The 14507-nt window shown below is 37.4% G+C and overlaps 1 protein-coding gene and 1 long non-coding RNA gene across 2 annotated transcripts; one reads left to right on the top strand and one right to left on the bottom strand.

Annotated features, from left to right (window-relative positions):
* On the top strand, positions 6727-8811 carry LOC18766533 (putative polyol transporter 2). Its single transcript, XM_020570682.1, has 3 exons — positions 6727-6889; positions 7000-7346; positions 7614-8811. Exons 1-3 carry the CDS (start codon positions 6727-6729, stop codon positions 8697-8699), a joined length of 1596 nt encoding a protein of 531 aa, XP_020426271.1. The 3' UTR covers positions 8700-8811.
* LOC109946323 lies at positions 9862-10747 on the bottom strand. The gene is made up of 3 exons (XR_002269524.1): positions 10375-10747; positions 10074-10180; positions 9862-9966 (listed from the first exon to the last, which is right to left on the bottom strand). It is a non-coding gene; the product is annotated as an uncharacterized LOC109946323 (long non-coding RNA).

Below are 14507 nucleotides of genomic sequence, written 5' to 3'. Positions count from 1 at the left end.
AATTGAAACATTCCAAGATTACACAAGCATAAATCCAGTTGAATGCATTGTTTGGTCCATGAGGAACTAAGGCCCATGAGCTCCCAAAATGTGAGCAATCCATATAGCCAAGTCTAAGGAAGGAACAGTTGGCCCAACCCTTTTTGTTATTTTCTTCTATTTTCATCATTGCAACAAACTTGCCATGGCCCTTGATCTATTTGTGTTTTCGTCCTTCTCTGTTGATCAGATTTCAAGAAGTACATCATCCCATTAAATTGTCGCCACTAATGGAAACCAGAACACCAACCCCGGCACCAGAATTGGTTGCCCTAAACAACACAAACTTACCGTCTCTGGCCAACCCTGAGATCGCTCCGACATTGTCTCATGGCTTCCTCACATCTTTCCCAGAGGTTTGTTTTGTTTTATTGTTTGTCTCTTTACATATTATTTTCTTTTTTGGTAAACTCACGGAGAGCCCAAAACAAAACCAAACGAAGATCATGAGAAAGAAAACTTAAAATTGTTTGTTTCTTTACTTGGTTATATCGTCTTGTAAAATCTTGGAAGAGCTCATGTGAAACTGTAAGATAGTTTACTATTCTAATATTCTAATCATTATCGGATTGCAAGACTTAGGATTAATCAGGGACTCAAACTAATCTCATCCAGCAGCCTATGTATTAGTGTTTTAATTGGATTACAAGGCTAAAGTGGTTTCTAGTTCTATTAGGTTAGGATTCACTGTTCTATTGCAATAAGGATACCACAAGGAGTTTCTTGATGAGCAAGACTCCTTGAGTGATGCGTATAAATAGAAGAGCTCTCTCTAAGAGCCGATACACTCAGGTCATCAAGATATTCACCCCATATAGAATACCGAGATAAAGGGATCAGCAATCTTAGAGAAGATCTCTCTCTCACACTCTATTTGATATCTATGGCAGAACTAGGTTAGTGTTTAAAGTTCAAAAGCTTAAGAAGTTTACATGTGGTATCAGAGCGAGTTATTTTATCTTCTACCTAACCAATTTTGTCGCAAGCATTAACTTGAAAACTGAAGATTAATTTAAGTTTTTCAAGATTAAAGAAACTTGGCACAGCAACTGTTTAAGGTTTACACCTTGCTGTAACAAGAAAGAATTGATCAATTAGTTTGTAGAGTTCTTGCCGTGTTCTAAGTAAGCCAAAGCAAATCAGACACTACAAGATTTGTACACTCAAAAGTTTAATAACCAAATTTGTGCTGCAAATAAAGGCATAATGAATGACTCTTTGTCCAAAGATGTGAGTGACTCATAATGCAATTATTTGCAGTAGAACAACATGGGAGATGAGACACATAAACTAACTAGATTATTTCTTATGTCCAAAGATGTCAAAATTTTCTTGTGCAGGAAGTTTGTGTGGTTTTCATGTTGTGTTGATAAACATGTTTTGTTTCTCTGCCTAAAGGTGAGATTCGATCATGTTTTAAAGTTTTGGGGATTTTAGTTTGTAAACAGACATATACTATGTGTTTTTCAGTTAATCACAACTCGATTGAAACTCTCATTGGCTCCACCTACACCAAATGGAGGGAAGATGTAGAAATTACTCTAGGTTTGTTAGACTATGAGTGGCTATTGAAGAAGAAACTCCTAATGTACCTGCTGCTGATGCATCTGCTGAAGTAAAAGCAAAATATGCAAAATAGGTTAAGGCAAACAAAATGACTATTCTGATCAAGAGAAGGTCGATTTCACCATATGTCAAGGGAAGCATTACACCATCCGATAATGCTAAGAAGTTTATTGATTCTATTGGAGAGAAATCCCAGGAATCGAAGAAGGCTGAGATTAGAACTCTAATGGGCAATTCACTAATGCAAAATACAATGGTGAAAAGTGTATGAGAACACACATACTGAACATGCTGGAAATTGGGAACAAACTAAAGGCACTCAATGTCAATGTGGATGAAACCATGATGGTGCATTTTGCTATAAATTCTCTGCCTAGTACTTTCAAGCATCTGATAAGCATATATGTAGCTCAAAAGGAGATATGGACAGTAACTGATCTCATAGGCATCTGTGTACATCAAGAACATAATATGAAGAAGGATAAGGCTGAAGAAAATATCAATATGGTTCAGAACTTCAAACCCAAAAAGGAATTTGAGAAAAGCAAAACTATTGGAAAGAAAAACAAGGAAGAAAAGGAAACTAAAGGACTAGGTCCAAAAGGGATTAAATGCTATTTCTGCAAAAAGTTTCGTCATATGAAGAGGAATTGTGACAAATACAAGCATTGGTTGGATAAGCAAAAGGCTAAAGGTAAGATTGATAAAGTAAATGTTTGTTTTGAGTCTAAGCAATTGAGATTTCTTCATATTCATGGTGGTTAGATAGTGGTGCATCAGTTCATGTGGCTAATTCTTTGCAAGGGTTCAAAACCAAGAGGCTGCCAAGCAAGGCTGAGATGAAGGTTTGAGTGGGAAATGGATAAAGAGTCAAGGCGGAATACATTGGATTATCTAAGATCGAGTTGGAGTCTGGTTATATTTTGGAACTAGTAGATGTAGCTTATATTCCTTGTATGAAAAGGAATCTTATTTCAATTAGTAAGCTTGTAAAATCAAACTTACAATAGTTTGCTTAACCTAAATCACTCATCTCAAAATAGTTTGACAACATTCTCTTAGTGTCATGTAGTAATGACAGATTAATGCTTGCTAAGAGAATATCATCAACATAAAGGAGCATGAAAATGTAATGTCTTCCATGAAATTTTAGATAAATGCATTTGTCTAAGGGATTATCAATGAAACCTTGAGACTTGAAACGTCATCAAACTTCAAATACTACTGCCTTGAGGCTTGTTTTAATCCATATATTAATTTCTGTAACTTGCAAACCAAATCTTCTTCCCCCTTTTGAATTAAACCATCTGGTTACCTCATGTAGATTTCCTCAATAAGGTTTTCATTCAAAAATGTAGTTTTAACATCCATTTGATGAAGATGCAAATCAAAGTGTGCCACCAATGCCATTATGACTCTTAAAGAATCTTTGGTTGACACTGGTGATAACATTTCATTGTAATCCACTCCTTCTTGTTGTGTGAATCCCTTTGCTACCAACCATGCCTTATATCTGTCTATTTGTCCCTTTGAGTTTCTTTTGGTCTTGTAAACCCATTAGTATCCTATTGGTTTACATTCTTGAGGCAATGCTACAAGCTTCCATGCTCCATACTTGCTCATTGATTTAAGCTCAAATTCCATTGCTTCTATCCATTTTTCACATCTTTCACTCTGCATAGCCTAATTAAAAGTCACAGGGTCTTCTGTGGTGTTGATGTTCAAACTCTTGTAAGTAGATATAATAGTCATTGGATAGAGTTGGTCTCTTAGGTCTTTGTGATCTTCTCAGTTCTAAGTTGTGAGGTTGTTGTTCTTGTTAATCTATCTGCATATTATTGACTATCGTTTGTTGAGGTTTACTGGATTTAAATCATTGTTTCTTTCTTCATGGGTTGGTGAGGCTTGCTTATCACTCAAATAATTGAATGGCAAGACTACTACTTCTCTTGTATGATTTTCTTTTTCTGCAGATTCCTTATTTCCAAGACTTCATCAAAATTGAAATTTTCCCCAGTGCTTTGTTCACTTTCATAAACCTTGTGCTATTATTGGGACAGTAAAACCTGTATCCTTTTGTCCTATTTGGATATCCCATGAAATAACAACCTATTGTCTTAAGAGTCTAGCTTCTTTTTCATTGGGTTATAAAACTTAGCTTCTACTTTACTTCCTCATACTCTTAGATGTGAGAGACTTGGTTTTCTGCTACACCATAGCTCATAAGGAATTTTGTGCACGCTTTTGGTCAGAATTCTGTTCAGCAAATAATTTGATGTCTTTAAGGCTTCTCCCCAGAGGAAGTTTGGCAGTTTGGAGCAGCACATCAGACTTCTTACCATTTGAATCAGTGTTCTATTTCGTCTCTCAACAACACCATTTTGTTGTGATGTTCCTGGGTTGGTATATTGAGCCACAATTCCTTCTTGCTGAAAGGGCCTAGATTTCTTCCTTTCTCATCGAATCTGCCATAAAGATTTCCTCCCCTATCTGATCTGACTATTTTTTCTTTAAATCTAGTTGGTTTTCTAATAACACTTTTCGTTCTCTTCTCACCGCGGGAGGCGGGCCTTTTTCTTTCTATCAGTTTCAAATCAAAATATATATTGATCTGGGCCTATGCCCATTACCCAAGATTAGTATTCAATGCAAGAAAGAGGCGCAATAGCATCTTTCTAATATAAATTAATACACATTCACCTTTTCCGCTAGCTGGGAGCAACTGCTTGGACTGGATGTACGCCTTTAAAGAAAGAAAGTGCCTTGGACACTTTGAACAAGTCTAATGCATTGAATTTTTCAGATATCAAGTACACATAACCATATCATGAGAAGTCATTTGTGAATGTTATGAAGTACTTGAAACCATTATGTGTTTGAGTAGGACAAGGGCCATATTGAGTAGGAAAAGGACCACATATGTCAATATGTATTATTTCTAATAGTTTCTCACTTCTTGTAGCACATTCTTCCTCAAATTTATTAGTTTTCCTTTAACACATTCTATACAAACATTGTCTTTGTCACGGTGATTAAGTGGTGACAACAATAATTCTTTGCTCAGGAGATTCATTCTTTCATTTGATATATGGCCTAGACTTTTATGCCAAAGTTTGTATGATTCTTCTTTATTTACTTTTCCTTTACTGCTTATCACATTGATGCTTAGATTGGCAGTGCTTGGATTTGGTTTCTTGCAATTCAAACGAAACATGCCATCATCTAGAAAACCATTGCCAATCATAACTTTATTTCTGAAATTGGAGAATCCAAACTCATCAAACTCAATTGGGTAGCAGGTAAGAAGGTACTGAGGTATTTACAGAGAACTAAAGAGTACAAACTGGTTTATTGAAAAGTTGAAGAATTAAAACTAGAAGGATATGCAAATGCTAATTTTGCTGGTTGTTTGGATACTCATAAATGTACATCTTGTATTCGTATTTGCAGGAGGGGGAGTGGCATGGAGAAGTGTCAAACAAAAATATGTATCAACCTCAACTATGCAAGATGAATTCTTAGCAGTTTATGAAGCTACTTCAATAGCAACGTGGCTTAAAATATTTATGTCAATGTTGAGAGTTGTGGAATCTATACAGAGACCAATCCAGTTGTGGAATGAAAACAGTGTTGCAATTTATTTTGGCAAATTCACAATTAAAACTCACCAAAAGACAGTCACATTAAATAAAAGTCCTCCAATAAAAAAATTAATAAATTTTCTTGGATCAATAACTATACTATCAAAATTTAAACTATAATATTACATTCTTAATTATCTCAATTTGTCTTGGTTATATGAGGATGGAGTTATTAATAATTTGGCGATTTTCTTCAATTATGATTTAGAAAAAGGGAGCAAAATCTCTAAGAATTTGAGAGAGAGAATTGAGCTTGATTTGTGAAACTTGCAAAAGAAGGCTACATGGCTTATGATAGTAGGGGAAAAAGAAAAATAAACTTGTATATGCTATATATATGTTATATATTACATTAATATATTATGTATGCAAAGTTTTTGTTTTTCATGTGTTATGGAATTTTTTTTTTTGGGTTTGCAAAGTTAATGGGAAATTTTATGTAGTATATGTTATATTATTAATAGTATATTAGTATATTAAACTAACCTCAATCTGATTATTAAAAAACAAAACTATAACCTCAATAAAATAACATTTAATACAGTAATATAATATTTTTGTGGGCCTCTTGGAAGTGGGGCCCTGTGCTTGTGCTCACCTTGCACGTCCCAAGAACTGTCTCTGATTATAAGGACTTATAACGAACCACAATTGTGTTGAACTCTTTCGTAACTCACTTATGAGACACTACAAAGATCTCTACTAATGCACTATGTAGATGAATATTATTTATGTGTCAAAGTTACTTATAACATGTGTAGGTTTTGCCTATTTGAAGATGTTAAAGGGCAATTTCACAAAGTACGTACGTGACTTTATTTGAAGAGGATTACAAACTTGAGAAGTCCTTTTTTTTCCAATTTAAATTTACATTTAATTGCAGAAAATTTTAATAAATTATATAACAAGCATTACCCTTCAAATATTTCAATATCGATCCATAAGATATATCCAAAATTCCCAAAATTTCAAAATCAATACTCTAGAATTCGTTGTAATAAATCAAATGAAATACTGTTTCAAACATTCAAAGACAACACAAGCCTTGTAAACTTATTACATGAATCTGAGCCTAGTAATAGTTATTTTGCATGCAACTTATCCTCCAGGCCACAAATCATGTTGAACGGATCCTTTGCGCCATGAGGACCTAGTACCCTGAGCTCCCAAAGCGGGGTCATGTAGTATAAATCCAGGTCTGAGGAAGGAAGGAACAATCATCCCTTCGGTTATTTGCTTCGGTTGTTTACGAAATTCTTTTGTCTTTCTCATTGCAAGAAACTTGCCACGGCCTTCTAATCCATTTGTGTCTTCATCCTTCTCCATTGGAAAACCATATACAATACTACTTTAATTAAGTGTTTGCTTGTATATATTCTGTCCCTCCCCCTCTCTCTCTCTCCCTCTCTCTCATCGCTCTCTGATAAGTCATCTACACCTCTCACTTGCTCGCAATCTATCTCTCTCTCTCTCTAGCACAATGACTGAGATGACAGACCGGAAAGTCGAAGACAATGCTGTCTCCGGCGAACCCCAGAACAAGCGTATTGCAGATTTTGATCCCCCAGAGAAACCCAATGCAAGCAAGTTCGCTATTGCCTGCGCCACTTTGGCTTGCATGACTTCAATCTTATTGGGTTATGGTAATCATCCTTACAATTCAACAGTTCCTCAAACTTCATCTGCCAAATACATTTTTTTTCTTTCCGAATTATTTTGGAGTGTGGTTGATTAATTTTACTTTTGTGTACAGATATTGGTGTAATGAGTGGGGCGAATATCTTTATCAAAGATGACCTCAAAATAACCGACGTCCAAGTTGAAGTCCTTGCGGGCACTCTAAACATCTACTCCCTCATCGGCTCCGGCTTGGCTGGCGTAACCTCTGATTGGATCGGCCGTCGGTACACCATTGTCCTATCCGGAACCATCTTCTTTATCGGAGCTATCCTCATGGGCGTCGCCCCTGGCTATGGCTTGCTCATGTTCGGCCGATTCGTCGCTGGAATCGGCGTTGGATACGGTCTCATGATCGCCCCTGTCTACACCGTCGAGATCTCTCCAGCGTTGTCTCGTGGCTTCCTCACATCTTTTCCAGAGGTTTGTTTTGTTTCATTGTTTGTCTATTTTCTTTATGTTTTTCTTTTTATGATAAATTTAGGGAGAGAGATGCCACTAGACCAAAAGCACCTTTCCATGCATTATATTTTTCTTCAGATTAGTTACTGATTATCTGCCAAAAAATATTGATCAATGATTAATTAAAGAAAAACGCTTTGATGAATTGTATATTATATTTATATTATTTATATATGATACTTTTGGACTAATTCATTAATTGGTTTATTTGAAAATATATATGTTTAGGTGTTTGTCAATGTTGGCATATTATTGGGGTACGTATCCAACTACGCCTTCTCCAAGCTCCCAGTTCACATGGGATGGAGGTTCATGCTTGGCCTTGGGGCAGTTCCCTCCATTGTTCTCGTCGTCGGCGTTTTAGCCATGCCTGAGTCCCCTCGCTGGCTCGTCATGAAGGGGCGACTCGGGGATGCTAAGCAAGTCCTCAACAAAACCTCAGCTTCTAAGGAAGAGGCTCAGCTCAGGCTAGAAGACATCAAAGAAGCCGCAGGCATCCCCATGCACTTAAACGACGACATCGTTGAGGTGCCGAAACAAAGCCACGGCGAAAGCGTGTGGAAACAACTTATCCTTCATCCCACACCAGCCGTTCGCCACATTTTAATCGCAGCACTAGGTATCCACTTCTTTGAACAAGCCTCGGGCATAGACTCTGTCGTTTTGTACAGCCCAAGGATCTTTGAGAAGGCCGGGATCCAATCCTACAACCACAAGCTACTCGCAACCATAGCCGTTGGAGTTGTCAAGACCCTTTTCATCTTGGTCGCCACATTTTTACTTGATCGGATTGGGCGACGCCCGTTGCTTTTGATCAGCATGGGTGGAATGGTATTTTCTCTTGGCTTTCTCGGTGCAAGCCTTACCGTCATCGATCAGAGCCAAGGGACGGTCACATGGGCCGTCGGATTGTGCATCACCATGGTGTTATTCAATGTTGCGTTTTTCTCTATTGGGTTGGGGCCCGTCACATGGGTCTATACTTCTGAGATCTTCCCGCTGAAGTTGCGGGCACAAGGGTGCAGTATGGGAGTGGCCATCAACAGGGTGACAAGCGGAATCATCTCCATGACTTTTATTTCGTTGTACAAGGCCATCACGATTGGTGGAGCCTTCTTTCTTTACGCAGGAGTTGGAGTAGTGGCTTGGATCTTCTTTTACACAATGCTTCCGGAAACACAAGGCAGAACCCTTGAAGAAATGGAGGTCTTGTTTGGTAAATACCATAAATGGAAAGAAGCCAACGCCATGCTCAAGAAGCGCAAGCAAGGTGATCGTGTTGATGGTGACGAAATCAAAAGTCAAGTCAACTAGGACTAAAAGCAGGGCCGGCACAAAATTGGTCTATTCCTATTTCAAGTTATTTGTTGAGAGTTCAAAAATACAAGGGCCCAAATAAAACCCACTTCAAATCTTTAACAGTACAATGGTCCATGTTATTGAACAATAAAAGTTGTTAATGTTCTTTGGAACAACAATCATTCAATTGAAAATGTTTAGTCCTTCTATTTTGATGGCTTTTTTGTTGTGATTTTTTCAGGTTTTATGATTTTATTTACTTTTCTTACTTTAATTTGATGGGATTATTATATTGAAGGCAAAAAGAGAGACGTGCATAATTTTTTTTTCTTGTTAAACTATTTACAAAAAGAAAAGGTTGTTGCCATTTGAATTACATTTAATTAGACTACATTGTTAATCACTTTTCTAATATAAGCGGATCTCACAAACATTGATAGAACTAATGTCTATTAGAGAGGCAGTTAACAATATAGTTAATATATATTATTGAAAAGAAAATGGTCTCGGGCCACTCAAAAGTGAGACCCGACCCTGTCTAAAAGTCAAATCTACAATAGACAATCCAACGCCATGCTCAAAAAGAGCAAGCAAGTTGATCATGGTGATGCCAATCAAAATAAGGGTCAAGTCAACGAAGAATAAAAGACTAAAAATATCGTTTGTATCGAAGACAAAAAAAAAATTCGTGGTTCCATTCTGACTTCTGGTTGCATAAATTGCTTTTAAATTTATTGGTTTGTGAAGATAATACATATTTTGTAGTGATTGAACAATGTAAAATTTTATCAGAGATAAAATGACAATCAATTTCACTGTGTCTAGTCCTTTCATGAATCTTGGGGGGTCGTTTGGCACGACGGGTTGTCATGGACTGGACTAAATCTTGGGACTGTCTCGGATTGGCTTAAGCTGGATTAAGTACCGACCTACGTTTGGTTTTGCGTCGGACTAAGAAGCTGGATTGTAAAAATAGTGAAGACCTATGTTTGGTGCTGTGTCGGACTAAAAAATAAATATTTAATATATTTAAATTTAATTAAAAAAATTAATATTTAAATAAATAAAATTCTAATATTTATTTTTTTTGGTCAATTCATTATTTCATTAAGGAAAGAGGCAAATAAATTCTAATATTTAATTAGTGAAGCATTTTCTTCTTTCCTCTCTCCCCTCTCTCTTTTCTTCCTCTCTCTTCACCATCCCTTTTCGTTTCTTCTCTCTCTGTTTCTGATTTCATTATTTTCAGCTTCTCCCTTTTTGGAACTTCTACGAATTGGAACTGCATGCAATTTGACAAAAAATCATTCAATCACAAAGAACCCAAAAAGAGAACAAGGCAGAAAATTACAGAATTTGGGCAGCTCATCTTCAGGCCTTTTTCCATACCTCTGCTCCAAAATGAAATTTGTAAAATGAAAGCCAAGTGTTGCCATCGAGTTTAGCAAACCAAGCAAACACATCCAAGTGTTGCCACCCACATCCTCTAGCCACACCTGAAACCCCCATAATCAAACTAACGTACACCAATAATTAACATAAGAAGATTTGGCATTCCATGGACTTGGGATCGCAAGACCTGATTTTGACATGGCCCTTGCAATGGCAGATACAAATGTGCCACAATATCTTGGGGCTAAGACTCAAAATTCAAATTTCATTTAGCTGATGGCTAGAACCAAATACTTACCCAAGAAACCTCCTTTCAATCTCTACGGCGATGGCAGAGCCTGAAGCCACCCAAAATATATAGTTGTCGCTGACAGGCAATAACCCAATAATATATTTTGGTTCACCTCCTTCTATATCTCTCTGCAACTGCAAGCCCTACCTCAATTGTAATGCAAAGCGAGAGACCAGAAAAACTTACCTGAGTATAGCTTGGAAGAAGAGCAGGAGTCGATATTGAACGAAACAAGAGAGAGGCGTTGAAAGTTGTCGGTGTTGGAGGACTAGCGTGTTTTATTTTGCGAACTCGCTAATTTGTGAAGCAAGTTTCAGCCTCACTAAATTAGAAGAGCGAGCGATGAGTTTTTTTACTGTTAGGACTCTACAATCTCGTTTAAGTTAGTCCTTCCTCTTACCAAACATAGTTTTCAAGTGCTATATAGTCCAGTCCAGTCTAGTGAGGCCTACCAAACATACCCTGGATTACTAGTTACTTACGGTCCAACTTATCTCGAGGGCCGAAAATCAAGATGAATGGATCCTTTGGTCCATGACGACCACCCAATTATCCAAGTCAAAGGAAGGAATAGTTGGCCAGTCTCCTTTTGTTATTTTCTTTTATTATTGTTGGGTAAATTTTATTTTTCCCATTTTCCAGAAACTTGCCACGGCCTTTAATCCATATGTGTCCCTTCTCTGTTGAGCAGATTTGAAGCAGCACATTCCATTGGATTGGCGCCCCTAATAAAAAACCGGAATTTCTTTCCCATTGGATTTACATTGCTGCGGGCAGTGGTGGCGTCACGGTGGCTGCTACGGCGGCAGCATGGTTGTGTACGCTTGTACTGTACGGCAACATGGGCTGGAGCTGGTCAAAGAGTTGGCAGAGCTTGGGCCTTGCACTTATCGATTGCTGTAGGCTGATCGGCTGCTGTCAATCGTGGCTGACTGTTGTCGGCTATTGCCACATCCACTGCTTTTTCTTCTTCTTTTTCTTTTTTGCCGCAACTTAGGGTTTTGACATGCTATATGACTTGCAATTTTCTTCACTTTTTGCAGTTGTTCAACAATTATATCTTCTTATGAGGGTAGCCGATCACTGAGTTCACAAGTGTCCTGTACCTGTGGGGTAGTTTCAAGGTGTACAAGAAAAGATTTGTGGCCAATCTGCATCGTGTCAAGACCGAGGATCACTTCCAAAAGTGGCGCTACTTATGCTTCTGCCATACCCGATGATGTGCATGTCAGGCTGACAACGCCTTTAACTGAACATATACCTAGCATGGATCCAAACAATTCGGATACCAGAATTATCACATTTCAGCCCTTCTACTTCTTCTTGGGCTTCATGTTCTTGTTGTCGAAGTTCTTCGAGAAGGTGCTTGTTGTCATGGAGCGTGCCCCAAGCTAATGTTGACAGGACCTACCCCGAATTCTTCCTTGGAATCCGTGACGAACCCTGTTGTCCATCCTACATCTAGTCGATGTCGGACCCACTTTACTAAAAAGCCTTTTAGCCCTAATTTAAATTGAAAGACAATTCGACTTCTACCGAAATTTCAACAGAGTCTCCCCTGTAGTTGGAACATTTCCCAATTTACAGTACTTACAAACAAGCGCCAGAATAATCCCAACTTCCGACATGCACAAGGTAAAGACACACACAACAGTTAAGATTATTTAAACAGGCATCAGGCCCTCTACCCAAACTTAAACAAGCTAGTAGAGTGACTAAAGAAAATTTCGTAAAAAATATGTGTATTAAACATGAAAAATACGTACGTACATATACAATACCAGTATTGTACATTTGCTTTTTAAAAAGCATAAATTTTACTGAGTCTTTAAGACGTGTACAGAACACGAATGTATTATTAAAAAATACGCATATACGTGTATAATAGATTATTGAAAATGAAAGTGGTAAATTCTTTATATAAATAATAACTATGGAAAAGTTAAAAATGAAAAGGGGACAATAGAAACTCGGGTATTGGCCTAATAGTAATAGATAATGCTCTAAATTACTCTTATTGATAAATTTAAAAGAGGACCGGCCTAGCGGATGGTCGCCCATGTGTCAAAATAAGTATAGCCATGGATTTATACTATTTTTTTTTTAATAATCATTAATACAATGGAGTATAGCCACTCGGTTATACCCTTTTTTTTAAAGGACCTGCCTAGCTGTTGAGACTATTCTTAACAAATAAAATGAGTTATTAAAAACAGCAACTTTAATTCTCGCAAGTGCACGAACCGTTTATAGTATAGCTTATGTAAATACGAGGTCGATCTCACGGAGAATGGTAACTTGGTTCCAAGTTAAATTACTTAGAATGCTAGAAAAACATAGAACAAAGAAACTGACTAATTGGCTAAACACAAGGTTGAATTCAACAATGCCTCTTGTTAATTACTCAAGGTCTAAGACAAAATCCTAGCACCACACACGTACTTGAAATGGGTGGTTTTGTTGTTGAAATGAAAAGAAGAAAGTGAAATGAAAGTGCTCGAAAGTAAACACTGGCAGCAATAAACAAGTTGTGAAACAATGATTGAGAGGTGTTAGAGCCTTGGAATCCACCACTAGTTTTCCTATCCAAGTTATGAATGCATAGAAATTGACTCAAACTTCATCAACAATAGATTATCGCATACAAGCCTATGGTATCTAGGTGTAGGATGCATGATTCTCCTAAGGCATGTAATTGTGCATGGTATCTACATAACACGTGATCTCTAATATGCAACCTAAGCATGGTATCTACTTAGAATAAAGCAGACAAGAGTCATTAAGCTCCATGAGAATATGATAATCACACAAGTCCTAGAACATGGTATTTGTCCTAGTCAACCTATGGTTATTAACCCCTTGAATGATTCTTACGCCATTCATGTGTTGCTTGTGAAAGGAGAGTAGAATTGGTGAATCTAAACTCCTTCCCAACCTGTGCTAGATGCATAAAATCCTAGTTAGCTACTCCAAGAAAACATACATTAAGCACATAATAAACTGGAGATTAACAACTTGATAATGAAAGTAAGGAAATCAATTAACTATAAAATCATCCATAACATTGAATATTCATGACTAGGGCTTCATCCTAAGCCCTAACTAAATGGATTAGTTAGACATAACTATGAATAAAGAAAATAAGAAATACATAGGTAGAATAAAGAGAAGAGAAGAGAAGAACTAGCTGGCAGCAATGTACTTCCCAGGACAGCTCCAAGCTCTCTTATCTCTTTGTGGTGAATCTGAATGTGTGTATGAGAGTAATGGATGAAGTGAATGTGTGTGTCTGACATTATCTCCCTTGAATGAGTGAGCAACTCTGTATTTATATAGTGCAATTTCGTCCTCCCTTTTGGCTGGTGAAGCACACCTATCTTAGCTGCTCTCAACTGCATCAACTGCCCAATTACTCAACTACTCCATCTGCCCATACATGCCAACTGCTCCAGCTGCCCAATACATGCTTTGGTGGACTATTCTTGGTTTCTTTATAGAAAGCTTGACTTTTGTTCATCTTTCTGAGTTCCCAAGCTGATTTGTCTCCCATGTGTGGCTGCTCTAATGTGTAGCACATGGCTCTAGTAGCCACATTAAATGTGATGTCAGCCAACATGACTTTTCTGTGAACTTGGTTCAGTCTTTGACGTGCTGAGGGCTCCAGATTTATCCAATTGGGCTGAAATTTGGATACGTTATATAATAGACACCCATTGGAACAACTTCTATCAAGGATGTCACCTCATCCGACCTGTGTAAGTTGTTGAAATGAGGCCTGCAAGATAACCTACGAAACTGGACTGACAAGGAGTGTGGCTCAAATTGGTTTGTCTTTAAGCTCATATTCCTCTTATCCCAATCATCCCTTAACAAACATGGATTACATCAATTGTGATCTCTTGTTGTCTTAACCTATAAAACAAACAAAAAAAGGTAAGTGACTCAAAAAAAAGAGAAACTAAGCAAAGTCACTAAGTAAAGAAGGCATGCGAATGTATGAAATTACGAACTTATCACTAGCGAATAGGCGCCCACGTGTCAAAATAAATACACCCGCGCGGCTATATTGTTTATAAAAAAATTAATATAAAAAAACTGGCTATGCATTATGAGTGGACATTTGTTTTTAAACAAGCATT

Source organism: Prunus persica, chromosome G8 (assembly GCF_000346465.2).
Source record: "Prunus persica cultivar Lovell chromosome G8, Prunus_persica_NCBIv2, whole genome shotgun sequence".
Lineage (NCBI taxonomy): Eukaryota > Viridiplantae > Streptophyta > Magnoliopsida > Rosales > Rosaceae > Prunus > Prunus persica.
The sequence above is the reverse complement of the archived record's forward strand: the minus strand, read 5'-3'. Positions and strand labels throughout refer to the sequence as shown.

Coding starts and splice junctions, on each gene's coding strand:
- LOC18766533 (XM_020570682.1), top strand. CDS start 6,727: ATGACTGAGATGACAGACCGGAAAGTCGAAGACAATGCTGTCTCCGGC. Junction 6,890..6,999: donor TTCAATCTTATTGGGTTATG/GTAATCATCCTT, acceptor TTTTGTGTACAG/ATATTGGTGTAATGAGTGGG. Junction 7,347..7,613: donor TCCTCACATCTTTTCCAGAG/GTTTGTTTTGTT, acceptor ATATATGTTTAG/GTGTTTGTCAATGTTGGCAT.